Raw genomic sequence first — 27,009 nt, forward strand, 5'->3', positions numbered from 1 at the left:
GATAAAGCATGAGTCCCAAGGGCCCTCACCAGCTGCAGGCAGGCAATCAGGAGCCCAGCGCTGGAGACCCCACCCCGCTGTGACATCACTGCGGGGGGGTGGAGACTAATAAAAAGGGGGTCCCCCGCCCTGGCCTCGTACTCTTGGCAGGCTGAGTGTCAAGAGCAGAGCGAGCCTGGCACTGGGCTGGGGTGCCTGGCCGACCCTCCAGACTCCCGTCCGTGTCCCCATCCCTCCCGAGGCTGCTGTCGGGCCCCTCCGGGTGTCCCCAGCCCTGTGGCAGCATGAACTGCATCTCAGACTTCTTCACCTACGAGACCACCAAGTCGGTGGTGGTGAAGAGCTGGACCATCGGGGTCATCAACCGGGCCGTCCAGCTTCTGATCATCTCGTACTTCGTGGGGTGAGTGCGTGCGTGTCCCTCGGGCCCAGGACGGGCAGCTGCCTGGGGTCCTGCCCCCATCCTCCTGGTCCTTCGTCCGGCTTCCCAGGCTTCTCTCTGGTGGGAAGCACTTCCTCCCGGAGAGCTGAGAACTAAGGACCGACCTCGGCCACCCCGCCCAGGTCCTGTGTTCAGATGGATCTTTCCCCAGCCTCCAGAGTTGGAGAGCAGCTCCTAGAACCCAGGAGTGGGGCCCTCGCTCCGGTGCTGCTCACCGGCAGCGGTCCGGGGTGGTCTGTCCCCCCAACCAGAGGAGAAGTGACCCCTCCCCAGCGCTGCCCACTGCCCTCGGTCAACTTTGGGTGCTGTCAGGGAGACCAGGGCGACCAGGAAGAGGGGAAGGGAGGCGCAGCACCAGGGAGATGTGACCAGGCTGATTCGGGTGGAAGGAGGGCTGGCTGGGGAAAGGCTTAGTGTGAGGAGCTCCTCAAGCTCAGAAAGACCAGATGCTGATCTCTGAGGGAGGACAAAGGGCGGGACTGCTCCCTGAGCTCGGGAGACAGAAAGGCGCAAATAATGCTCCAGGGAAGACTTGCTGCGGAGAAGAGTAGCCTTCGGGAGCACCGTGTGGGGCCCTCCCCGAGAAGCCCGAGATGTGGCGTGAATTCCCTCCCGCTCCCCGCCTCCGAGCCACGAACCCCACTGGGCAGTGGCTTCAGGGCCAGCAAGGTCCCAGGTCCCAGCACCCCACCCACCCGCCCCGACTTGGGAGCAGACACCCGCACACGGGGACACACAAAGGCGGGGAGCAGACAGTGGCGGGTCAGGTGCCCGCTCTGGCCTCTCTGGTCATTGCCTGCTGTGCACCACCGGGCACCAGGACATGCGGTGGGACCTCTGGTTCCTCCCCAGCCGGTCCCAGTCTCTGCCACTCTCGGAGACAATGGCCCTGTGCCAGACAGCAACCACTGACTCGGGCCTGCATCAGGCCCAGCGGCGGAGGCGACACCCACGAGCACAGGACCGCGTGTGAGCCGGCTGGGTGGCCAGAAGAGTCACACGGGAGCGCGTGAGCATGAGCAGCTGGGCAGGAGTGAGTGTGTCGGCCTCTCTTGCTTCCCGTGTTTGGCAAGCTTTGGTGGCCGGGTCTCGTGTGGGGCTGGAGCTTGGGGTTGGAGCCGTGGCTTTGACGCTGCCTTGGCTTGGTGAGAAGGCACTGGCGACGCCCTGGGTCCACATCCCAGGGCTGCAGCTGCAGCTGCTTCTCAGGGTCCCTGCCTGCTGTGTGTGAACACCCGCCGCCGGGCGTCCAGGTGACCGCAGGCCCTGCCTCAGCGCATCCCCAGCTGCAGTCGATTGACCCGCAGCCAGCTGGCTCCTACACCCAGCCCAGCCCCCTCCCCGTGGTGCTCAGACGGCCTCCTGGGGCGGGGGCTGGGCTGGGCCGGGCCGCGGGGGGCGCCTGCCAGGCTCCTGGGCGCCTTGCTCTGCAGCCCCATCCCTTGTGTCAGCCCGACAGCTCCCTGCGGATCAGGCCTTACACTCGCTGCCCCGCGGCCTCCGGGACTCGCTGTCGTGGACAGAGCAGAGCCTGAGGGACCGAGGATAGGGCAGGGACAAGAGCAGACAGGGGTTGGGCCAGGGATTTAGCTCAGTGGTTCCGTTGCTTGCCTTGCAAGCACAAGGACCCGAGTTCGATCCCTGGTACCAAAAAAAAAAAAAAAAGGAGCAGACAGAGGCTTGGACGGTGAGCTTCAGACTGGTGAGGCAGTGGTGGACAAGGGACCCGGATCCCCGCGAGCAGATGTGAGAGCACAGAGCGGGACTAGGACAGCCGCTACCGGGAGGGTTGGGCCTCCACAGGGTCCAGGGGAGGCCGCCGGGGACAGGGGGCCAGGAGCAGCAAGGGGGAGTCGAGGTACAGAAGGCTGTCTGCATGGGCCGGGCGAGAAAGAGTGGATTTCGGAGGAGCAGGGATGGAGGGAGGGGACAGCAGTGCGGGTGCTGGGGACACAGAGCCTGGGCCTCACTCGGCTGTGGGGAGCTGCACTTTCACAAGAGCACAATGAGGCCTCTGCGAAAGCATTTTAATGCGTGTGCGTGCGTGCGTGCGTGTGGCCGAGGTGAGGAAGACAGGCGTGTGGAGTCTGAGCTGGGATATCGGCCGGGACTGCAGGCAGTAGGAGCGGATGGTGAGCCCAGAACAGGAGAAACAGCAGGCGGAGAGAGACGCCAGGCTCCGATTGAACCAGTAAGGGTTTTAATGCCGTGGTGTTAAGGTGAACTTCATCCTTGAGCCAGACATGGTGCCGCACACTTGGAATCCCAGCGCGCTGGGAGGCTGAGGCAGGAGAACTGCAAGTTCAAGTGCTTGGTGCCCATGCCTGAGAAGGACCCAGACGGCTGGCAGTCTCCACCCTCCTTCACCTCTTCCCAACACAGTGGCCAGACACAAACTCAGCATCTGGCCAGCAACCCCTGTCCGGAAAGAGGGCTCAGGGAGACCCGGGGTCTGGGTCTCAGATGGGGGCCGTCGCCAGTCCCGGCCTGCCCTCTCCTGGACACGCGGAGCGCGCACCCTCACCCACTTCTGGGCGCTTTCCACACCTCCCACCTGCCGCGCTGCCTCCCGCTCCGCTCTATAAATAATGAGCCAGGAGCGCGAGGGAGGACGGAGCCAGCCGCAGTGCCGAGAAGCAGGCTCTCACCCCGCCCCACCTCCACCTCGGCCTGCAGGGAAACGCCCGGCTCTGGAGCTGGCACCCGAAATCCCCAGGGGCCCTGCGATCCTTGCTCCTTACTTAACTCAGAGAGCTCGAGAGAGAATTCCGGGAGAGAATTCTGTCCTCCAGGGCTCGGAGGAGGAGGCGGAGGCGGAGGCTTGGCCAGCTGTCCCCTCGAGGTCCCTCTTCCTGCTATTGTCCCGCCCGAAGAGGGACCAGCACCCAGGACAAGCACCTCGGGCCCTGATGGGCCCAGCCTGAGGCCCTGAACCGAGGCGGGCCCCAAGTGGCCCGGTTGGGAATCCGCCCAGCGGCTTCATGGTGGGAGCGAGTGGGCCCGCCCACTGTGCCTCAGTTTTCACATCTGTCACCAAAGCTCTGTGGCCGGTGGGGATGCATGGAGCCGTGCTGGCCGTGCCCCGCTAATAATGGAACACTCTGGGCCTCAGGGCGGGCGGGGCCTGGGGATGCTGCTGGGTCAGCGCCAGGGTCCTGTCCCCTCTCCGGCCGCCACTCCCAGATCCACAGAGTCGGGCCATGACCCGGCAGCGCCTGGCGACTTCTCATCTCCTGTAGTGGGGTGCTCCAGGCTCTTCAGCCCTAACACAGCGAGCTGGAGCTCCCCTCTCCCAAGAGGAAGAAAAGTGTGAGGGATGTGGAGCAGCGTCCAGGCCTCCAGAGCCAGGGCTCCTGAGAGCCTTTACTAGCCGAGTAACTCTTAATGGTGCATTAATCCCACTGCTCTCTGCCTAAGGGCGGCAGCAATCGAGCAGGTACCGGCTTGTCTGCCAGAGCCAGGCCCTTTCCCAGCCGAGGAGCATTTTATCAGGGGAGGGGCGCCTGGGAGTAGGATAAGTAGATGATAATAGGAGAGACTCGGATGTGTTAAGAGCCTGATACAATCATCCTACCCTGTGTGCACAAATCAATACAATATACCACTCCTGCTGCTCAGCCAAAAGTACAAGAGTTTGCTGGGTGTGGTGGCACATGCTGGTAATCCCAGCACTCTGGGAGGCTGAGGCAGGCAGGTCAGAAGTATGAGCCCAGCCTGGATGATTTAGGGACTTAGTGAGACCCTGTCTCAAAATAAAAAAGGGCTAGGGATGTAGCTCAGTGTGAAGGTCCTGGGGTCAGTCCCCAGTACTGCAAAAATAATAATAAAGTAATAATGATAACTTGAACATTTAAATAGTTTTTGTTTTGGAGACAGGGTGTCACTACGTAGCCCAGGTTGGTTTCAAAGTGGCAGTGATCCTCCTGCCTCAGCCTCCTGAGTGCTGGGGTCACAGGTGTGCGCCACCACATCCGGCTGAAAATTAAGGGAAAGAAAGATAAAAGAACTCGAATGCGGGAAGCTTCCTTCTAGGGATTACTCCCAACCCGCTCGCTGAAAACCGCACAAGGCGCCTTGTAGTCGGCCTGGCGGAGCGCCCACCTGCCCGTGGCCCGTGACGCCGGGGACGAAGGGCAGGTCCCGGACAGGTCGCGCAGAGGGCCGGGGGACCCGGGGACGCCGTCCCGGCCACGGCCGCCAGGGGGCAGCACAGCCCCGGCAATGACGGCGGGCGCCCCTGCGCGCTCGGTGCCCCGAGGCTGCCCCGAGGGACCTCGGCCCGAACCGAGAGGGGCGGGAGCCCAAGGGCAGCGGGCCAAAGAAAGGCGGGAGGCTGCTGCCCAGCGCGTCCCGCAAAGCCCTGCGCTGCGGCCTCACCCTCCCCAGTCACCAGCGGCTCCTCCCCAAGGTCAAAGTGACCGGGAAAGCTCCGGTGTGGGGGTCACTCGGGGCCCCGAGGGCGCCAGACAGCGCCGCCGAAGGCCCTGAGGAGAGGACTCCAGAGCTCCTCGGGAAGCAAGCGGAGAGGACGAGGACGGCGGGATGAGTGTTGGGAGGAAGGGGAGGATTTCGAGGCGGCTTCCTGCCGATATATCTTTTACTGTCATAGACTTAAAAATCTTGCTGGGCGTGGTGCGCGTCAGCCCAGCACCGGGGAGGGAGGCCGAGGCAGGAGGATCCCCGTGAGTTAGAGGCCCGCCCCCAAGCTACGCAGTGAGACCCTGGCTCAGAAATGCAGTGACATAAAAATTTAAACATTCAACATACCTTTTGATCATACCTCGTAGAAAGCACAAACATGCATGTGGCACCTGAGCTGCCGCCTGTGGTATTCAAGTTCCGTGGGGAGGGGCAATTAGGCAGAAAGTCCAGAGAGTCTTCGGGTGGCAGTGACGGGGAGACAGTGGAGAACCCTGAGCCCACCAGGTTCGGCCTGGCCCGACCTCTGCCAGCAGGCAGGGCCCTTGGTCCTAGGTGGGCAGGACAGAGCAGGACCAGCTGGGTAGGCTGAGTTGGCGCCCTCTCCTGTCTTTCCGGCCCAGGTGGGTTTTCCTGCACGAGAAGGCGTACCAAGTGCGCGACACAGCCATCGAGTCCTCGGTAGTGACCAAGGTGAAGGGGTTCGGCCACTATGCCAACCGAGTCATGGACGTGTCCGACTACGTCACCCCACCCCAGGTACCGACGCTCGCATCTGGGGTGGGGTGGGCTGTGTCCCCTCCACTGCCAGGGCCAGGACTGAGACCAGGACCCACACCGAAAGGCCTGGCCACACCCCGCCCTCGGTGCCCCTGTGTGGAGGGGTGGTAACCTTTGCCTCTGAAGGAGAGGTGCCCAGCTTCCTCCCTTCTCCCCCAGGGCACCTCTGTCTTCGTCATCATCACCAAGATGATCGTCACTGAGAACCAGATGCAGGGCTTCTGCCCAGAGGTGCGGCAGGCAGGCCGGGCGGGGTGAGCACAGAGTCCTCCCTGGCCTCCGCCCTGAGGCCCAGGCTCTGAGGCCCAGGTTCCCTCACGGGCCGCCCTGCCCCATCCCCCACAGAGTGAAGAGAAGTTCCACTGCGCGACTGACAGCCAGTGCCGGCCGGGGCGCTTCGCCAGTGGGGGTGAGTGTGGCCCCAGGGCAGTAGCCCCTGGGGGAGCCGCCCTCGGGGCCGGGACCCCGCTCTGCAGTTCTGCCCACGTCTGTAGAGGTGCCAGGCCTGGAGGCTTCTGAGGCGGCTGGGCCAAGCGCAGCACACTTGAAGTGCAGGGGTGGGGGACAGACGGTGTGAGGTCCAGGAAGGCAGCAGTGTGGACACGGAGACGTGGCCGATGGCCTCCTGGAGGGGTGGCATTCACGCCGGGCCTGGAGACCCGGACTCGGTGGATGGTGGGAGCAGCCCAGGTCCCTGGGGCAGAGGGAGACATGAAGGCGAAGGGCAGCGGCCATGAGGCACCTGACCCTGGCGTCCCCTCTGCAGGCATCCTCACCGGCCGCTGCGTGAACCTCAGCTCCGAGCTGCGCTCCTGCGAGGTCCGGGGCTGGTGCCCCACAGAGGTGGACACGGTGGAGAGGTGTGCAACCAGTTCCCTGCACCCCGAGTGCCTGGGCTCCCAGGGCCGCCGCCCCCCGCCCTCCCAAGGCTGAGGCCCCCTGTCCCGCAGGCCCGTCATGATGGAAGCCGAGAACTTCACCATCTTCATCAAGAACAGCATCCGGTTCCCGCTCTTCAACTTCGAGAAGTGAGTCCAGGCCGCCCATGCCCCACGTGCCTGCCCTTCTCTCTTCCGGTGCCCCTCTGTGGGCTCACTTAGCAGTGGCCGGGCAGTGTGGGCGGGGGCCCCTTCCCTCTCCGAGAGGCATCAGACAGGGACTCGAGGAGCCCGCACGTGCCGGAAGGGGGTGGGTGCAAGTGGGCGGGGTGACGCCCACTGTCCCCACCTGGCTGGGAGCCGCTGCTAGCCCCCCCCCCGCCCTAATGCCGCTCCTCCTCCCAGAGGCAACCTCCCGCCCGACCTGACTGCCAGCGACATGAAGACCTGCCGCTTCCACCCCGACAGGGCCCCGTTCTGCCCCATCCTGCGTGTGGGGGACGTGGTCAGGTTTGCGGGGCAGGATTTCGCCAAGCTGGCTAGCACGGTGAGCCTCAGCCCCGGCCCAGAAGGGGGACCAGACCCTGGCCACGAAGCGCCTCCTGGCCCGGGCCACACTGACCCCTTCCCGTCCTCAGGGCGGAGTTCTGGGCATTAAGATCGGCTGGGTGTGCGACCTGGACAAGGCCGAGGAGCAGTGCATCCCTAAGTACTCCTTCACCCGGCTGGACGGGGTCTCCGAGAAGAACAGCGTCTCCCCCGGATACAACTTCAGGTACCCGGGGTGGGCGAGGCCGGTGTCAGGGCCCGGCGCCCCTCCCTGCAGGCCTGAGTCAGCGCCCAGGACGGAACAGGCGAGGAGGGCAGCCGCTCAGGGTGCTGGCTCCCGTCCCTGGGCCTGCTCCGGCTCTGCCGTCCCGGCTCCCGAGCTGCGCCCCAAGGTGAAGGCTGCCGCTGGGCTGGGATCGTCTTACAAGCTGTGGTTTGGCCTCTCTGTCCAAAACCAGAAAGTGTCGTGAGTCCCCAGTGACAATGACAAGGACTGTCCGTTCTTCTGCCACGTCTTTGCAAAGGAGAACGGAACCGGGCTTTAAATGCTCTCCCTCACCTTCCCACGGACCTTGGGCTTCGGGACCTTTCTGGTTTTTTCCATTTGGAAGACAAGGCAAGGGGAACACAGGATAAACTGTTCAGAGTAGCTGAAGCCCTGTGGACACTCCTGCTGTCCCCGGCTGTGAAGTGGACACGGTGCTGCCTTGTCCCACCAGTGCATTCCTGGCAGGACCCTGGCAAGTACCCCGTGGACACTCCGGGAGGCTGAATAGTCTAAATAGATCATGAGCAGGAGAAATACCCATAAGAATATGTTTGTGATATCAAAGAATCCTTAACTCAAATTTCCTTTGTTAGCCGGGTGGGTGTGTTGAGCACGCCTGTCATCCCAGCATTTAGGAGGCTAAGGCAGGAGGATCGCTGCAAACTGGAGACCAGCCTGGGCCACACTGTGCAATTCAAGGCCAGCCTGAACTGCACAGTGAGGCCCTTCTTCAAAAAACAAACAACAAACAAAAAAAATTCAAATTTCCTTTATGGTAGTAGTAGTCTCCAATATAATGACATACATATGCCAAGAAAAAACATGCTTTTTTTACCTTAATTTATAAACTTTATAGTTACCCACCCCATTAAACTTTATATTTAATAGTTCTTTAAGATATATATGTGTATATATACATATATATATATATATATATGTATATATACGTTATGTATGTTCTTTGGAAATAAGTTTTAAAAATTGAAATTGCTTTCATAATCAACTCCAGAGTTTTAAAAACCATAGGAAACAACACATATTTTAAAGTAGGTTAAAAATACTGTTCGGCTCTCTGGCAGAAATCGGCATATTTCTCCAGTCAGTACATCATGCTGAGATCAATACAAAGGATACTTGTATGGAGGCTGGGAATAGCAGCATATTAATCAGTTCCATCATCTGGAGCGGAAGTGCTCATCCTCGTACCCAGGAATTCTCCCTCCTCCACTCCACTCTTTGGCTTTTGGAGGCCGAAGCTCTTGCGAGGCCCCCGGCACGGTGTCCACTGCTTCAGCATAGTGATTTTTGCCCAGCAGCAGAGTCGCTGCGGAGCCCTTTGTCTCTGATTTCCACGCCCACCTGGCCCTCTGCCCCAGGCACAGCAGGGCGCCCTTCAGCTCTCGTTCTCCATTACCCTGGGCGGCGGCAGCGTGACCCCGGGACCCCCTCAGCACCCCACATGACTGCCTTTCCCTGGCCCATGCCCCGAGCCAAGGCACAAAGGTACCCAGTTGAAGGAGAGCCTGGACGAGTTCCCAGAGGCCCGTGGGTAACACAGACCAGACACCTGAGATCCAGTGAGCAGGGACGCTCCCCAAGTCTCTCCCCCGGGCGCCCACCCTCCCCTGCATGCCACCTCCTACCTCCCGAGGCTGGGCTGCCTGCCCGTGCTGATGAAAGAGGCCTGGCCCAGTGGCACATGCTTGTGATCTCAGCACTGGAGAGGCTGAGGCAGGAGTGTCCCCATCAGTTCCAGGCCAGCCTGGGCTATGCAGGGAGTTCAAGGCCATCCTGAGACCCTGTCTCAAAAGCAAACAAGAGAGAGAGAAAGGGACTACAAAGCAGACGCAGCATACAGTGTGAAGTCTGTGTTACGGCGATCTTATACTGCTTCTAGACCTCGAGAAGCTTCGGATGGGTAAGAATGATGCCAGGTGCCCTGTGAGCAAAGCATTCTGGGTGCTCCGGCTAAGTGTTCCTCACCCACCCATCGGTCTGGGCACCAGAGTCCCCCCACCTTACAGATGAGAAATGGGGTGCATGGGGGTAAACCAGCTCCCCCAGGTCTGTGAACATGGAAGATGGGGTGCAGATGTTTTCTTGGTGTCTCCACCCAGCTTGGAAGGCCAGACACTCACACTGAGCTCAGAAAAACGTTCTGTGCAGCTGGAACTTCAGCCCCTCTTAGAGACAGAACCTGACTTCCGGGGGGGGCGGGCTGGAGGACCAGCAGGCACTGCAGGCCCTGCTTGCCTCTCCCCTGCATTCACCACCCTCCCCCACAGAGCCTAGGCTTCCCACGTCCCACGGTGGTGCTGCCGTGGGCTGTGGAGGGAGTGGGATCCCTGAGCCAAGACTCAGCCGCGTTTTAATCTGCAAACTCAGACATCCAGAGGCAGCAAGAGATCCTCATTTCCATCACTAATCACTTCTGAGCTCCGCTCCAAGAGCTTCCCTCCTTCGCCTTCTGCGTGTAGCTCCTTCCTGCAAAATCGAGACTGTCGAGACTCCTAGGTGCTGAAGGCCCCTGGGGCGCCTGGCGGAAGCAGACCCTCCCCAAGGAGACTCACCTGTGGTCTCAGGTGGGCCCCGAGGTCCCGTGGCCCCAGCTCCCACGTCAGCCCCAGATGGACCACTTCACATGCAGCCTGTCCCCCGCAGACAGCTCCGGTATGGGCAGGGTGACCTCACAGTGACCAAACGTGTCTCCCTGCAGTCCTCACCCTGAGTACTCTGCCCTCTCCTCTAAATTAACCTTTACTCCCATGATCTGCTAAAGGCTTCCACTCTGCCTACCTGAAACTGGGTGGAGACATTTTACTTTTACAACTGGATCTATTGTGCATGGCTCAAGATTTCAGGGAACACTACCATACTACTGTATTGGAGTTTTGTTTGTTTGTTGAGACAAAGTCTGCCTGTGTGGTCCAGGCTGGTCTGGAACTCACTATGTAGCCCAGGGTAGCCTTGAACTTGTGGCAGTCCTCCTGCCTCAGCCTCCCGAGTGCTGGGATGACAGGTGTGCACCACCATGCCCAGCTAACTTACTATTTTTATGACCCCTCTCCCTGAGCACATAGCACTCACAGCTGATGGGGTCATGGGATTTGTAGTGGACGGCATGTAGCATTTCTTTCTTTTTTTTTTTTCCGGTACTGGGAATTGAACTCAGAACCTTGCGCTTGTAAGGCAGGCATGGCACCACTGAGCTACCTCCCTGGCCCACGTGTAGCATTTCTAAAAATAAGTACAGGTGTGAATTGCCAGTGAAGCAATGCAGGTAAAAGGCTCCCAGAGGCAGGGGCAGTGCCTAAAGTTCAGAAAAGGGGCTCCCAGCCAGGGCCAGGCTCCTGCACCCCAAGGAGAGCAGGAGTTTAAGCAGCATGTGACCTCCTTCTAAGTATGGGTGTGAGTGTGTGCGCACATGAGAGTGTGAGGGGGCGTGTCTGTGCATGGGCAAATGTGTGAGCTGTGCAACTGTTGGTAAGGGCGTGTGTGAGTCTGAAAGTGCAAACACAGGCTTCTCGTGCCGCATCTGTGGGTCTCAGCAGGGAGGAGGTGCCGCACTTAAATCAGGTGACTGAGAGGTGTTAATGCCGGGCTGCTTCCAGGGTACAGGGCAAGCACAGGAAGAGGCCACAGCTCGGACCTGGGTAACCGTGTAGGTCTGCAGGGATTCAGGGAGGAGGTGGGGCTGGGGCTGGGCAGCCAGAAGGGGATGCCGCTGGGGAGCAGGCTGAGGCAGGGCGGCCACCCAGGGCAGTGTGAGGAGGGCACAGCTTGGGGCACAGCACCCCAGGCACCCGGGCCAAGCTCAGCTCATCTGTGAAAGCCCAGCCCCGGCTCACAGCGGAGTCTGTGCCCCATCCCCTCCCGACAGTGGGCGTCACCGAGGAAAACCCAGTCACTGACCGGAGCAGTTCTGCAGGGACTTCCTGTGAGTTTTTTTTTTTTTTCTTTTACAAAAGATACCTTATTCCTACAAATAAGATACATGTTCCTGCTCAGAGCCTTCGATCGGATCCGGGCAGTGGTGATCTAGACAGATAACGATAGGGCCTCCCCCTGCCGGAAGGCATTGGGCTGGGCAGGTGGAAGCTTCAGGAATTCCGGTGCTTGTGCCATGTTTGGGTTTATACAGCACACAATTCCTGACTCCAGAGACCTCTAGAAGTCTAACGCTGGCCCTCCGACAAGGAGCCCCTGGTTCAGTCTGAAGAGCTCCTCCTTTTTTTTAACTTTTTGAGACAGTCTCACCATGTGGTCCAAGCTGGCCTTGAACTCACTGTGTAGCCCTGAGTGGGCTCCAACTCACAGTGATCCTCCTGCCTCAGCCTCCTGGGTGCCTGAGATGGTGCACCCTCACGAGAAGCCCACCGGGCCTGGTCTAGAGCCACCGCTTCCTGGCGCCCCTGCCACTGCTGCAGGGTTTGGAGAAACAAAGGAACAGCGGCTGTGAGGAACAACCCAGCGGTGCTCCCCAGTGATGCCAGGCAGCAGGCGGGGGCCCAGCAAGCAGCTCCTGGGCCCCCGTGGCTCCCCCAAGTGCTCCCCTGCTGGCAAAAGGCACCACACTTGCAGATTTCCGCTCCCGTGTCTGCAACCGAGAAACACGTGTTCAGCTGCCGGCATCCTCTGTGGCAGTGCTGCCAGGGACTGCTCCGAGTTGGAAACGTATCTGCACCAGCTGCCCAGTGCTGAGATTTGGAGCCACTTCACTTCCACGTGGAATCTGCACCCATCGTGGGCTTCGGAACTGATGGGCACACCTGGCTCGGCTCGGCTCCTATTGCAGTCTGGCTTCCTCCTTCAGCCCCACCCTCTCCCCCGGTGTCTCCAAGAACTGTCCAGGGCCCTCCTCCCTCACCACCCTCTGGAGCCGGCAGCAGGAAGAGAGCGCCGTCTGCAGCACGCGTGGTGTCCAGGCAGAAGTTGTGGCTGGGCCCTGCTGAGCCTGCCAGGGAGTCAGGCCCGCATTCTCTGCCACACAGTCCAGGCGGTGCTTCCGGCCGGAAGTCCAGCCCCCCCATCTCACTGGCCCCTCTGAGCCTGCGCGGCTCACAGTACTGCAGAGAGGACAAACCCTGGCATCTGGCTGTACAGCCTGTGTTTGTACCCCAAGCGGGCTGCCAGCACCCCCATTCCACAGAAGAGGGGACTGAGTTAGGCCATGGTCACTCCCGAAGCAGAGCTAGCAGTGTGGCTGTCAGGTACAGCTTCTGGCTCTGTGTGCTGCTCATTAATTAAGGTTATGGTAGTAGTAATATGTTTTTAAAACTCAACAACATGCCGGGCACAGCACACACTTGTCACCCCAGCACTTGGGAGGCTGAGCCAGGAGGATCACCTGGAGTTCAAGGCCAGCCTGAACCAGATAGCTAACAACTTCTTCAGTGTCTACCTTTGTACCTGAGCTCCCTACACTGTGTAAGCACCCCTGGCTTCGGGCCCTTCTCGTCGGAAGCAATCCCAGCCACTCCATGGATGTGGCCCCATCCCAGACACGAGTCTGCCAGGAGGTATTTTCCTATCAGTATGAAGTCAACTGTAAAAGTGTATCTCAGCTGGCAAAATACTTCCCAGGCAGAGCTCCACCGAGAACAGCACTCCTCCCTGTGCCGAGAAACACAAACTCCAGGCCCAAGCTTTCCTTGCAAGGCAGCCCAGTTTTCCTGCGAGTCTGTTGCTGTTTTCCTGCTGCTGTCACAGCCACGCGGTGGCTTTCGGCAGGAGTTTCTGCTGCTCCACGGAGGACGGAGAATTTCTAAACAGATCTCTGCGAGCTTCCAAGGGGCTGCTACGTCGTGATGAAAACCTTCTCCACTCAGCAAACAGAGTGGGCTGCCGATCGCAGAAATGTCAGCCCTGTGTGGGGAGGCACCCGAGGGCTGGGGCTCCGGTGCTGAGCCGATGGCTTCGGCAAGGCCTTAGCCCCTCGGCATTGGGGCATAGGAGGGGAGGCCTCGCTGCGGCCTCGTGGGGAACTCGTGGAGGGAGGGCAGTCGCGCGCTGGGCTTGTGCTGGTGCAGTGAACCTAGGGCAAATGATAAACCTGTGTAATCTAAAAAGTACGGTCACCCCGCCTCCATCCATGGGCTCTGCATCCATGGATCCAACCAAACACGTGGGAAATACCGGGGGGAATAACTGCTGGTGGCCCGAACATAAATGGCCTTTGCTTGTCTTCCTCCTAAGCCACACTTTACAACAACTATCTGTGTAGTGTTGACACTGTATTGTGGTAACCCAAGGTGATTTAAAATATGTACCAGAAGCCAGGCATGGTGGCAGATGCCTGTCCTCCCAGCACTCAGGAGGCCAAGGCAGGAGAATCACCATAAGTCCAAGGCCAGCTCGGACGACATAGCAAGACTTTATCTTTTAAAAAAACAAGAAATAGTCTACAGGAGGATGTGCAAATCTCACACCATCTCCCGTGGGACCTTGGGCACCCTGGAGTTTGCTGTCTGCAGGGACCCATGGAGCCAGCCCCCTGGACCCTGCGAGGGGACAGGATTTGTACTAGAACAAGCCAGGAAGGCTCCTGATGAAGCAGAGATCCAGGGTCAGCCAGGCGACCTGCGGGCTACACCTTTGGCCTTGACCACGACACACACGGTGATCTGACCACCTCATCCTGTGGGCGTCGGTTTCCTGCTCTGTAAACCGGGCTGGTGACGTGACAGCTTCAGGACACCTCAGGCTCCAGCAGCCTAACTCCAGGCACTGAGGACTGGGCAGGGCCGCTCCCTTGTTTATGGGCCTCTGGCACCGAGCCACAGGCGGCCGAAGCGCATCCCCCTCCCCTCCAGCAGGTGATTTATGGCAGCCGTCGCCCACCGTCCCCGCTCATCTTCGTCTGTTGCTGCTGACGGCACTGAGCACAGGGTGTCTTGGCCCCCTGGGGACAGGGGAGTGCGGGAGAAAAGGTCCCCGCGGAAAAGCACTCACAGGGGGCCTCAGCCGAGATTCCCAGGCCGAGGCAGCCCGGGAGGGGCAGCTGCAGTGGATGAAGAAACAGCATCACAGGGAGACAGAGCCACAGGCCAAAGCGGGCAGAGCAAGCAGCGGAGGCGGGCAGAGCAAGCACCCCTTCTCCTTCCTGCAGCCTCCGACCTCGCCCCTGAGGGATCCCCGAAACAAGGGAAGCCGGACAGAGACAGTGGGCGCTTCCTGTCCCGCGGGCCCGAGGCAGGCCCATGGCTTCCTCCAGTCGGCTCTGGCCTTCTGGCCCACCCCTCTTCTGTCCCCACCCAGAGCCACCTGGTGACCATGATGCCGGTGAGGACCTGGGAGCGGCGAGCTGCGCTTCGTGGCCAGCCCTCCTGGCCAGCGGCAGACTCAGTTTCTCACCGGTCCGACTGCCATCCACGGGGCTGCTCCGTGCCAGTCAGCAGTGGGTTCCGGGGACCCCGGAGGCCAGGGGCCAGGAGCCAGTGCGGGCTCCCCCATGGCGCCCTGGTCTCCCCTCTGCAGAGGCGGAAGAGCCCCCAGGGCTGCAGCAGGGTTTCCAGTCGGAATCCCCACCGGCCTGGCTGCTGAGCTCGGCCCCTCGCCCCCGACTCACGCCGCGCCGGCCCAGCCGAGGACTGCGGGCAGACTCAGCCAAGGCCCGGGCTTGGATCCGTCGCCCACCTGGTGTGGGGACTTCGGCCTCAGTCGCACTGGCAAGCCCTTCTCTGAGGAAAGGAAGACAGAAACCCGGATCGCAGTGCTTGCTGGCCTCTGGCACAAAGCCTCCCCATGGCCAATCCCAAGCTACAGCTGGGAAGTCAGAAAATATGCGCTGCTGTCCTTCCATGTTGCCTCGGATTCTAGCTACTCTTGGGATGGTGGGGTTAGCGTGTGTCTCCCTCTCAGGAAAGCAGAGCTCAGCAGTGCCTAGCACGGTGCCTGGCCTGCAGTTAGGAGTGCTTTAGGTACCTATTGAATGTTGGAAGGAGGAGGGGCCACATGAGTCAGGCAGCTGTTCTGCTTTACTCCCAGCAATGCCTCTGTGTATCCAGACCCCCCACCAATATAACAGCCCCCCTCCCCAGCTGGATAACGGAAGGAAATTAGATAGAAAGCAGACCGCAGAAAGAACTGCGTGCTGGCTGTCATCGTGTGACGACACATGCACAGACTGTGTGGTTATCTTGGGAGGCAGAGTCGGGCCTGTGCAGGGCCTGGCCTCAGCCACCTGCCAAGCACAGGGGTGGACCCCTCCGAGTCCTGGGCGGGGCAGCCCCACTGCCCCAAGCTCGGCTGGCTGGGTTCGTGACCTCAGCCGCCCGCTGTGAGTTTGCGCTGTGAGTTTCCTGACCTGTGCCTGGGAGGTGGAAGAGCTGGTTGGGGTGAGTCGTATTAATTTCTTTTTCTGGACGCGGAGAGGAGACAGGCCAGCCCTTGGTGTAGGGGGCAGCCCCTCAGATCCTCCTCCCCGCAGGTCCCCCCATTTTCACTTGAGATCAGAGCTGAGAGGTCGAGTGACTGCCCAGGGACAAGGGCCTGGTTCCTGAGACCCTAACCCTAACCCGGTGCCCCAGGGCCTCTGTGGATGGTTAATCCTAGGGATACAGCGTCCCGTCCAGTCACCCCTGCTTTAACTCATTCTCTGTCCTTTGGCAAATCACCTCTCCCTGAGCCCCGATCTTCTGAACCACAGAGCTAACAGAGTTTGTAACAGTCAGCGTGAGCCCTGCTGGTGGCTGTAACAAACAGCCCCTCGTGCAGGGTGGAGGCAGCGTTTCCTCCTTGCTGGGCCGCAGTGCACTGTGGGTCATGAGTGGGGGCTCCATGCACACATGGGGCTCCCCTGGGCCCCAGCGTCCTCCCTGGCTCCCTAGCGGGGACAGGCAGGTAGAGAAGGCAGTCCTGACACCTCGGCCACGCTCAGCTCGCTTCCGTCCTGGTGCAGTGGGCAAGTTCCAGCCGTGGGGCCCAGGAGGAGAGAGGAGGCCAGAACACGGGCCCAGCGGGTGCCGAGAGAGAGGACCCCTGCCCCAGACTGGCCCGGGCCTTCTGCGTCCCACCTCCCTGGCCAGGCCGCCACTCCTTGCCCTCCCCGCCAAGCTCCCTGGGTGGGTGGCTGAGAGATGATCGCTCCATGCTCTTGCCTCTTGGAAGGCAGGCGCTGGAGGAAAACCAAGTCCGCTCCAAAGTCTCTCCCCATTCTTCACACTCGCTCCCGGGATAAATATAGCGCCCGCTCCCCACGGTGGTGCCCAGGATGCGGCTTCGAAATCCGAGCAGTGTCACAGCCTCAGGCAGGGCGTGGAGGCCCAAAGCAGACCAGGCTGAGCGGGATGTGGGGTTTGTGCTTGACACAGAGGCCGGGCATGGAGGTGGCCACCCGAGCGCCGCAGACCTCTTGAAAGCTGCTGCAAGGCTTCCTGGCAGAATCGGATCTTGAACGTCATCATCTTTCCTCTTTTTGCTTTTCCTGTGGTCCTGGGCCTGGATCCCAGGGCTTCAGGCATGCTAGGTAGGCAAAGGCTCCGCCAGGGAGCCACACACCCAGGCCTTCTTTTATTTTTGCTTTGAGACAGAGTCTTAGTTGCCTGGGCTGGCCTCAAATTCGCATCTTCCTCCCTCAGCCTCCCAAGTACCTGAGAGTCCAGGTGCACACCCCACGCCCAGCCAGGGCCTTGCCCTCTTCACAGGGGTGAGACCCTGCCAGGGGTCTGTCCACCCATCCTCCTGCTGATGCAGCCAGCGGCCCTGTCCTGCCTCGATCCAACAGCTTTCTCCTGCTGCCCCCCAGACCTGACTGTGGGAGCAAGACGGCCTCGCCCTCTCCCTGTCCCTGACCTTCACCCCTCCTTCTTCTGGAAGGCAGCACCTGCCTGGGCCTGGCTCCCAGGAGCCTCTTCCTCCCCAGGTGGTTAGCAGCCTCACCTGGGCAGCAGGCACCTCTGGGGCACACAGCCCGGCAGGGCACAGGTAGGGACACTCCTGTCCCCTTCCCGCCCAGTGGAGCTCTCCAGGCTGGACTCCCCAGTGCCCTGGGGCAGGCGCGGGGTGACAGGACGGGGCACCATTCAGAGATGGATGCCCAGGGATGGAGGAAACCAACCTGGCTGGGAAAGTCCCTGAGGCTGGTGACGCATGGATGCTGCGAATCAGGGCCAGGGCAGTGGAAAAGCTCCCAGAACTAGAGAAAGCTGAGGGGGCAGGACAAGGCTGCCCCACAGGCTGTGGCCTCGGGTGGGGAGCTAAGCCATGGCAGAAGCTGGGCAGCCTGAACGCCCCAGCCACCAGGTGCTGCTGCCCACTGGCCTCATGGTGGCACTTCCTGTTGGTGGGACACACACACACCGATTCTGGGCTTTTTGTTCTGTTTTTTGAGACAGAGTCTCACCGTATAGTTCAGGCTGTCCTGGGACTCACTATGTCACCCAGGCTGGCCTTGAACTCATGGTGGTCTTCCTACCTCAGCCTCCCAAGTGCTGGGATCACAGGTCTGCACCACCTCAGCCAGCTGGACTCCAGGCTGGTCACTTTCTGTCCCTGGGACAAAACACCCAACACCCTTAACTCGAAGAGGACCAGGTTATGTTGATTCATAATTCCCGAGGATTCAGTCCAGGCCTGGGAGGGGGAAGGTGCTCAGCCCGGGGGAGCCCAGAACCAGGGCGAGCGGCCCCCCGCCAGGCCGGGCCCAGCAGTGTCCGTGTGCGACCTCCCTGTTCCCCCACACCACTGCACGTGCATACAGAGCTCTGGGCTCCTGGGGTCCCCAGCTTCCGAAGTGCTGGTGCCGGGAAGCCAGCCACGGAACAGAAGCCCAGAGAGGGACCCTGGGCGCATGGGTCACGGAAAGCTGCAGATGGGAGCGGGTCTCGGCAAATACCGACTTCCCCCAGCAAGCGAGCCAGCGCTTCCCGGTGCCAGCAGTGTCCCGGCCCTGACGGCCTGGTGCCCCTTGGCCTCCCAGAGCGAGGGAACTCAGGGTCACACCCTGGCTGAGGCTGCGGCTGGCAGGGGTGCAGCGGCCTCGAGCCCCAGGAGGCGGAGGAGCCGGGGACTCTGAGACTCGGCAGGGGCTTTTCACAGGCGCTGACTCGGGGCTGGGGGTCCCATCTGGGGTGCGCTGCCCACCGAGGAAGGACCATGCTGGGTGCCTCCCCCACCCCCAGGAAGTGCGGCCGGGGGCTCAGACGGGAACCCCCGGGAACCACTGCCGCCTCCGGTCCCCAGGTTCGCCAAGTACTACAAGATGGAGAATGGCAGCGAGTACCGCACGCTCATGAAGGCCTTCGGCATCCGCTTCGACGTGCTGGTGTACGGTAACGTGAGTGCGGGACAGGGTGCGGCCCTTCTCCGCCCGCCCGCGCTCGCCCGGCCCGCGCCCACCGCTCTCTGTGCCCCAGGCCGGCAAGTTCAACATCATCCCCACCATCATCAGCTCCGTGGCCGCCTTCACCTCCGTGGGAGTGGTGAGTCCCCAGGCGGAGACAGCGCGGGACAGGGGCCGCGGGAGGGGGAGGAGGCGCTCCCCAGGTCCCCTGCTGCTCCCGCCTCTGTCCTGCGTGAGCCCCTTTCTGTCCCCAGGGCACCGTGCTCTGCGACATCATCCTGCTCAACTTCCTCAAGGGCGCGGACCAGTACAAGGCCAGGAAGTTTGAGGAGGTGAAGGGGCCGGGTGGGAGCGACCTCACAGCCTCTGCGCCTGCCTTTCCCAGGGGCTGCGTGGGGCTCCAAGTCCTGAGGGCCCCGTTGGGGGGCCTGGGGTCCCGGGGCCATCGCATCCAAGTTCCCACCCGCACGTGGTCGTTTCTGGGCCTTGGGATGCCAGGCGGCTCCTCCGGCTCAGGCCACGACAGCACCGCCCTTCCGCCCCCAGGTGAATGAGTCCACGCTGAGGGGCCCCAGCCCCACGCACCCCCTGGACCAGGCCACCGAGGAGAAGCAGTCCACAGACTCCGGCGCCTACTCCATTGGCCACTAGGGCGGCGCCATTGGCCCCAGGGCTTAGGGGGGTGCAGGGACCCGTGCCTCTGCTGCTCGCCCCTGGGCCACGTGGAGACCTGGATGCCCAGGCTCTGGGGGCCCCACCTCCCATCTCCCCGCATGTCCCCTCTGCTTCCCACCCGGGGCACCGGCACCTGCTCCTCCCTGTCCTGAAGAAGAGAATGACAGGGATGCCCAGGCCCCGAGGGTCCCGCAGGCCGGGCCAGGCCCTGCACACCAGCTCTCTGCAACCTTAGAATGACCCTGCTGGGCAGGTGCTCTGCTCCCTGTGTCCAGAGAAGCTGAGACAGCACACAGCCAGGGAGTGGGGCTGGATTCGAACCCGGGTCTCACTCCCCCGAGAGAGACAGTGAATCCCACCCTGCCCGGCCGCCTGCCCTTCCACTGTCATTGCCCTTCCTGACCATGGTCAGGTCAATAAAGAGCGAGCTTTCCCAGGAGTGCAGGCCCCGCTTCTGGAGGCCCCACGAACGGGCGTGGGGCCCAAGCTGGTGGGGGGGGGGAAGCTGTCTGGAGTCTCCCTGCCCTCCTCATCCGCAAGGCAGAGCGGGCCTTCCCACGGTGGGGGCCGTCCTGGGCCGGTCCTGGGCCTGGCGTGCGTCCTGCCCGGAGCGTCAGCAGCGCTGACCTCACTGCGCTGAGGAGACCCAGGCCGCCGGCGCCCGAGCGTGAGGGGCCGCAGGGCTCAGGGCTGCCCCGCCCCCGCCCACCCTGAGGGGCTTGTCTCGCACTGCAGCCCTCAGCCCGTCACTGACTCGCCGAGCCCCCCCACCCCCCGGCCCTGCAAGGTTGCTGCGGTCTGTCCGATGGAAACCGAACTGGGGGCCAGGGATTTAGCTCAGTGGTTTCGCTGCCTGCTGCGCAAATGCAAGGACCCGAGTTCGATCCCCGGCACCAAAAAGAAAAAAAAGAAAAAGAAAACCGAACTGGCAGCACTTGGAAACCAGAGCAGGACATTAATTCATTCTTTTTTTTTTTTTTTCCACTAATTGATTCTTTAACGACTCAGCATATGCCGGGCATGGTGGTCACACCTGTACTCCCAGCACTCGGGAGGCTGAGGCAGGACAATCGCTGAGAGTCTGAGGCCAGCCTGGGCTACACAGTGAGACGTCTCAAAAAAAAAAATAGACTTGACATAAAAGCTCACTTTTTGATGACTCCCCATCAGCAAGCTGCAGACTAAATGTGTGGCAGGCGAGGCCTACTTCTCCTCTTGCTCTGCAGAAGGAGAAAGTGAGGCTTAGCTGAACTACGAAATGGAAATAGGACAGCTTGGACTTGAACCCAGAGTTTTATGACCCTGGAGCTTGGGTTGTTGATTCCTGTGCCCTGTCTGGGAAAAATCAGGACCTGTGTGAATGCCATTTGTTTTTTAAAGTTTTAAATTATTTATTTGTTTATTTTTTCGAGTCTCCCTCTGTAGCCCAGGCTGACCTCAGACCCTCAGCAATCCTCCTGCCTCAGCCTCCCAAGTGCTGGGATGACAGGCGTGCGCCCCCACACCTGGCACCTTCTTTCCTTCATGTCGGAGTCGGGCAGGTCTTGCTGCAGTAAGGAGTCAGAGCTGAAGGCTTAGAGCTGGAGGGTTAGGGGGTCCTTTGGCTGCCAGCCCACTTCCTCTCCTGAGCAGGCTGCAGGGCCCGCGGCTGCCCTGGAACCCTGGAAACCAGGTCTCCTTAGTGTCAGGGAAGAGAGAGCGGTGGACACGGCCCAGTGGGCTTCTCCGCCCCCTTTCCCCTCCACGCATCCCCCACGAGCCCCTGCTTTCCGATCCTCCATCCCAGCAAGCCGCCTGACGTATTAACAGGGAGCCCCCGGGGCATTTCTTCTCTCAGGAGTACTTGCTTTGCAATCAAGAGCTTTTCAAGACTGAAGGTTTTAAGCAGCCAAAGGAATGAATGCGGAAATAGGGTGGAAGTGGGGACCCGTTAACCGAGGGCATCTGGCCCACCCTGGGCCGCCCAGGGGAGCTTTGGTGCAGAAGGATCCTGGCAGGGCCACGCCAGGCCACCCGCCAGCCGCCCACCCCGGGCTGGGCCTGTCCCGACCCTCTGCTCCCGCAGAGCACAGGACGCCTGGGAGAGCCGGTGCCAGCGGGTGCACGCCGGTTACACGCGGACCTGACGCGCTGTGCTCAGACGCAGGCGCACACACGCGTGTGCACACACACGCACCCGAGAGTCAGGCACCGGAGGGAAGGGCACAGGGCCACCAGGCTCCGCAAGGGGGATACGCGGACGGGCGGCTGTGCCCTGAATTTCGAGGTGCGAATGCACGCACACTTGGCGCCCGGGTACACGCACGTGTGTGCGTAGTCACGCCTTCTTGCCAGGGGCCCATCTGGGCAAGGCCAGGGAGGCAGCCGATCTCCTCAGGGTCCCCAGACTCCCAGCGCGACCCCAGTATTCCACACTAATTCCAGAATCTGCTTCCATTTGGCAAAGCCGCCCCACCCTGCAAAGCCGGGGTCCAGCGCCCTCCCACGCACGCCCCCGAGGTCCCGGGTGAGGCTGGGCGGGTCCCCGCACCGCCTCGCCGCCTTGTGAGCGACCCCCACAACCTTCCCAGGCGCCCCAGGTAGGTCCTCCCCACCACACCCGACCCCCAAGACCCCCAAACCAACGAGCGGAAGAAAGGAGACGCGATGCTTTGCGAAGCCTTGGTTTATGGCCCGAGCCCAGTGCCAGGGGGCAGAAGCAGGAGGCTCCCTCGGGGCAGGGTCTAGTAGGAGCAGACGAAGGGCAGGCCCTTCCAGCACCTGGTGCGTTGCCAGTGGCCCCCTGGAGGAGAGAGCAGAGGCCGTCAGCTCCCGGAAGGGCGTCGTGGGGAGTCACTCTGTCCACGCCGAGACCCCTGTGCTCACGGGAGAGGGACTGAGGCTCCCGGAGGCCTCCTGCCTGGGTCTCCGTCCCCGGGTGGCCATTCCCTTGCAGAGCCACAGCTGTCCTCTCGTGTTCCCACATCCGCTTGTCCCTCACGTCCCGGCGCCGAGCCCAGCTGGCCTCTCTGATTCCCGTTTCCCCCTCCCTCGTCTGCACCTGACGTTCGCATCCGCTGCTCTTGGGCCCACATCTGCCTGGCGTGTGCCTCCCTATCCCAGGACGCAGGGGACACAGCCCTGCCCTGCCCTGCTTGTGGGGTTCCCTGTGGCAGGTCCGGGGTTCACAGTGGGAGGAGGATGCCCTGGGAGCCACCTCCGGGCTACTGGGGACAGCAGCTGCAGGTGGCTCCGTGCCCCATCATGTGCCCTCACCTTTGGTGCTCATGGCCACACAGCAGCCTTTCCCGTGCCTGGGCTGCCCCGGGGCCCAGTATTTAAAATTCCAGCAGCTGCCATCGGTCCATCGAAACTTCCTCCACCAGAACTAGAGATGGGGTCAGAAGGCCAGGTCCAGGCGGGCGGGAAGATGCAGGGCCTGGGAACAGCCTGTCCTCCAACCCTGCCTGGCAGGGGTCTAAATGCCCTGCCCTGCCCCCTGAGGCCTGTGGGCACCCAACAGAGGGGCAACCATGGGGTGCAGCCTGGCCAGAGCGCAGCCCCAGCCACTGGGGCGTCCTGCTCCCATGCAGGAGTGATTTAGGTGCCCAGGATGTGGCCTGGATGCTGCATTTCTAACAAGCTGCCTGGCCATGCTGGTCCATGGACTGCACCTCGAGTACCACATATGCTGTCGCCTGTTCTCCCACAACCCCGGAGCCTCAAACAGAGGAACCCCCTAGGGATGGAGGAGCTAAAGGTCCAGGGACAGGTCCGAAAAGGCCTGAGCTAAGGATGGTGCCTGTCTGCTAGAACAGTCTCCCGAAGCCAGCATTGTGCTGCCCAGCTCTGGGGGAGGATGAGGAGATGGCAAGGAGGAAGGAGCCCTGATCCGGAGCGTGCTGTGGCCGGGGTCTGAAATGCCTCCCAAAGCCCATGTGTTTAAGGCATGGTTCCCAGCCTATGGGGTAACTGGTAGGTGGTAGGCCTTTAAGGGGCAGAGCCTAGTTGGAGGAACTCAGGTCATTGGGGGCGTGGCCCTGGAGGGATGTTGGAACCTGGGCTCTTTCTCAACTTCTATGATTGCAGCACCAAGCTGGGGTCAGGGGGACAGGCCTTCCGCCAGGTGTGCCAGGACACCAGCTAAGAGCGGATCCCAGCCTGCCTGGGCAGGGCATCCCCTAAGACAGGGATGGCGAGCCTTTTAGAGCTTTCAGTGATACAGACAGCCTGCTGGGCACACTGGCCACAGGTTCGCCAACACTGCTCTGAGACAGAAAGAAAGAACTTCCAGTACCGGAAGTGGCCCATGACTTACCCAGCCCTTGAGGATCCCTCCAATCCAGACCTGGGCCAGGTTGATCTTGCTGGCCTGCAGGAGGATCTGGGAGTTGACCCTGAAGCTGTGGATGGAGACCAGGTTGCCTCGGTAGCATCTCTTGCAGACGTTCTGTGGAGAGAAGGGCTGGGGTAGGGGCCTTGCTCCTCCGTCCCATCCACCACCCCAGGAAAGACCTGCAGCATCTGTGGGTTAGAGCTAAGGGACCTCTTCGCCTTCCTCAGTTCTCTCCTCCTGAATCCGCACTTGCTGAATCCGTCCTTGCAGGACATAATCATGAAACTCCTAAGGATCATAGCCGGCACTTGCTGAGTACTCACTGGATTATTCCAAATGCGGTATCTCACTGAACCCTCCCCACAGCTCTGAGAGATTAATGCCAGAGTCAGCCCTCTATAATGCACCAGCTCCCCATCATGGATCCAGCCAACATTTATCAAAAGCATCTTTGCAAATTTGGTCTTGCCAGGCAGAGTGGTGCATGTCTGTGATCCCTGCACTCAAGAGGCTGAGGCAGGAGGGTGGCAAGCTCAAGTCCAGCCTGGGGTGCACAGTGAGTTTGAAACCAGCCTGAACTGTGTAGCTAGTCCCTGTGTCAAAAAAAAAAGTTTTTAAACCTCTCCAGAAATATGCCCAGGGCCATCTGCGTATCTGGAGAAGCGGCTGCCACATAGTGTAGGCGGGGTGTGTGTTTAATTCATTGGCTAAAGGGAAAACTAGGAATCTTCTCCTCCAATAGACAGGTTCTATGCAGACATTTTCTTGTCATTATTCTCTGATATGCAGCATAACAATGTATATGGCATTTCCATCATATTAGGTTATCATTGTGTGCTGGGGATTGAACCCAGGGCCTTCATGCCAAGCTACACCCCTAGCCCTTTCTACTCTGAGACAGGATCTTGCTAATTTGCCCAGGGAGGACTCGAACATGCAACCCTCTTGCCTCAACCTCCCAAGTGCCAGGCGTGTGCCACAACATCTGGCAACATTAGGTATTACAACCAGTTAGAGATGACTTGAAGTAAACAGCCAGCTCAGTGGAAGTCGTAAGCCAACACTATACCACTTTTATGTAAAGAACTTCAGCATCTGCAAAATATGGTGTCCACAGGGGACCCCGAGGGACAACTGTGCTTTCAGCAGGTGAAGGTGAGGCCCCGGGGAAAAGCACAGGTGGAGTCTGACACAGGGCCTTCATGCCCATGGCCCAAGTCCAAACCTCCGATGAAGAGCATGTCAGCAGCTCCCGGGCTTATGGATGCAGACTCGGGCCTCGCCCAATGTCCACATCAGAAGCTGGGGTGCAGCCCACAATCTGTACTCTAAAGAGGCCTCTGGGTGATTCTGAAGCCAGCCTGAGAGCCACCCTCTAAGCAAGCAGGGCAGAATCCGCTCTCCCCCTCCTCTGTGGCAGCGCCGGCCCTCACCTGAGCTTGTCTGAACGACTTGGGCGTCCGCACCAGCAGGTAGTGGCAGGTTGGACACTTGGGACCCCCCTGGACTGGGACGGCGTCCTCCTCCCCAGGGCACGACGAGTCTTTGTCCAGGGCAGCTGCACCTGACTGCCCGTCCTCCTCCTCCTCCGAGTCCTCACCGGCGTCTGGACACTGGGGAGCCCAGGCCTCATGCCCCGCAGTTGGAACTGACTCTTCGGACAGGCCAAAATCTCCCTCCTGCTCCTTGGTGCTGTCAGGACCCCAGCCCAGCTCAGGCTCCCTCTCTGAGCTCTGCAGATGGGGTGCAGCCTTCTCTAGGAGGAAGAGTTTGCCCACTGTCACTGGGCGCTCCCCCCCGCCCCGCAGGGCCACGGACAACACCCATAGCCCGGCCGCACAGGAGGGCACTGGGTGCTGGGCCAGGAGCACCCTTGGGTTCAGCTCCCAAGTGGACACTACAGGGTGTTTTAGGGACAAAAGGGCGCATGCTTGGGAAGCTGGGTGGTCACCAGCCTTCTTTCAGCTCTGAGCAAGGTTTGCCAGAGATGGAGGGAGTGAAAGAGCCAACAACAGGAAAATAAGGTGACAAGGATGAGTCAATACATATCAGTTATAACCATCAATGTTAATGGCCTCAATTCACCAATCAAAAGAAACAGACTGGCGGAATGGATTAAGAAGCAAAATCTGACCAGGATTTAGTTCAGTGGTGCCACCGCCTGCCACCCAAGAGGAAGGTCGCCAGTTTGATCCCCAGTCCAAAAAAAAAAGCAAAATCCAACAATATGCTGAATACAAGAAACACACCTAACTCAAAAGGAAATTCATAGACTGAAAGTAAAAAGATGGAAAACAGTTCTCCATGTGACAGGAACCTGGAAAAAAGCAGGGGTAGCAGTCTTATTTGCAGACAAAGTAGATTTCAAACCAAAACTAATTAAGAGAGACAAAGATGGTCGCTACATGCTTGTGAAGGGAACAGTCCAGGAGGAAGAGATGACAATCCTAAATATATATGCACCAAACACTAGTGCACCCGACTATACAGAGAGGAGGGACTGGGGCAGCTGAGCAGGAGGGGCGGTGGCCAACACCCCAGGAGAGCGGAGATGACGGGCGAGTTAGGAAAGTGAGGGCCAGGCGGGCAGGGCTGGGAGGACGTACCCAGGCGGAGAGCAGCAGCCACCCTGAGCAGCAGCAGGGCTGGGGGCAGGAGTGAGAGCAGCCACATGTCCGCTGAGCCTCAGGTGGGCTGGTCCACGTCCTCCTGCAGAACACAGGGCAGACACAGTGTTTGTCTAACTCGCTGGCTAGGAGCAAACTAGAGAGCTTCCTCCTCCTCCTCTAGACAGAGCTGAGGGACTCTGAGGAGGGACAGGAGGGGACACGGAGGCACACGGTCCCTCTCCCAGAGACCCTCTCTCCGCCCTGAGTCGGCACCGCCCAGACCCCAGCCCGGCAGGGACAAGGCTGGTGCGGTTTGCAGCTGGTTCTGCTCACGCTGGAGGAGGCAGAGGGGGGACAGCAGCCACCAGGGAGGGAGCCCAGGACAGGTGTCCAGTGTCTCCAGGGCTCCTGCATCCCCCAGGTCTGGAGCCCTCTGGCCAGGCAGCGAGATCCCCACTCACCTCCCGAGAGCTGAGGCCTCTGTGGGGTACCCTGGCTCCGGCACCCCACACGCAGCCCTTATACTGGGCTTTGGGGAAGTGGGGAGGGGCGGGTGATTGCCCCAGGCCGGGGATGGGGTCATCGAGCTGATAAAGTGATACAGGGCCCCTCTTCCCTAAGTGGGAGCCACGTGGGCATGCGAGGGCCCATGGCCAGGCCCTGCCCACGGTCAGCATCGCGAGTGCCCTTAGCTCAGCAGCAGCCTCCAGGGCCAGGGTCCCGGGACCAGAGGAGCCTGTGAGGGAAGAGGCCCGAAGGAGTCCTGCTGTCTCCGGCTCCAGATTACAGGGGT

General features: G+C 60.7%; 2 protein-coding genes across 5 annotated transcripts; one reads left to right on the top strand and one right to left on the bottom strand.

The window, feature by feature from the left end:
- Nucleotides 1–89: 89 nt before the first annotated feature.
- On the top strand, nucleotides 90–19,731 carry P2rx3 (purinergic receptor P2X 3). Of its 4 annotated transcripts, none has more exons than XM_021248323.2 (12): nucleotides 90–403; nucleotides 5,485–5,620; nucleotides 5,801–5,872; nucleotides 5,987–6,050; nucleotides 6,408–6,501; nucleotides 6,592–6,669; nucleotides 6,925–7,066; nucleotides 7,158–7,294; nucleotides 18,518–18,611; nucleotides 18,691–18,756; nucleotides 18,872–18,949; nucleotides 19,164–19,731. In XM_021248323.2, the coding sequence occupies exons 1-12, from the start codon at nucleotides 285–287 to the stop codon at nucleotides 19,266–19,268; spliced, it is 1,185 nt and encodes a 394-aa protein (XP_021103982.2). In that variant the 5' UTR covers nucleotides 90–284; the 3' UTR covers nucleotides 19,269–19,731. The 4 variants fall into 4 exon arrangements, with proteins under 4 accessions (XP_021103982.2, XP_087059743.1, XP_087059745.1 ...); XM_087203617.1 differs by having other exon boundaries at nucleotides 18,914–18,949; XM_087203620.1 differs by lacking the exon at nucleotides 90–403 and adding an exon at nucleotides 1,323–1,475.
- Nucleotides 19,732–21,945: 2,214 nt separating this feature from the next.
- LOC101708655 (proteoglycan 3) lies at nucleotides 21,946–26,719 on the bottom strand. The gene is made up of 6 exons (XM_013067471.3): nucleotides 26,678–26,719; nucleotides 26,214–26,316; nucleotides 25,041–25,363; nucleotides 23,590–23,721; nucleotides 22,548–22,659; nucleotides 21,946–22,074 (listed from the first exon to the last, which is right to left on the bottom strand). The coding sequence occupies exons 2-6, from the start codon at nucleotides 26,278–26,280 to the stop codon at nucleotides 22,016–22,018; spliced, it is 693 nt and encodes a 230-aa protein (XP_012922925.2). The 5' UTR covers nucleotides 26,281–26,316; nucleotides 26,678–26,719; the 3' UTR covers nucleotides 21,946–22,015.
- Between the last annotated feature and the right edge of the window lie 290 nt (nucleotides 26,720–27,009).

Source organism: Heterocephalus glaber, unplaced genomic scaffold, assembly GCF_053883595.1.
Source record: "Heterocephalus glaber isolate CG9 unplaced genomic scaffold, H.glaber_assembly_v1.0 deba00001805, whole genome shotgun sequence".
Lineage (NCBI taxonomy): Eukaryota > Metazoa > Chordata > Mammalia > Rodentia > Bathyergidae > Heterocephalus > Heterocephalus glaber.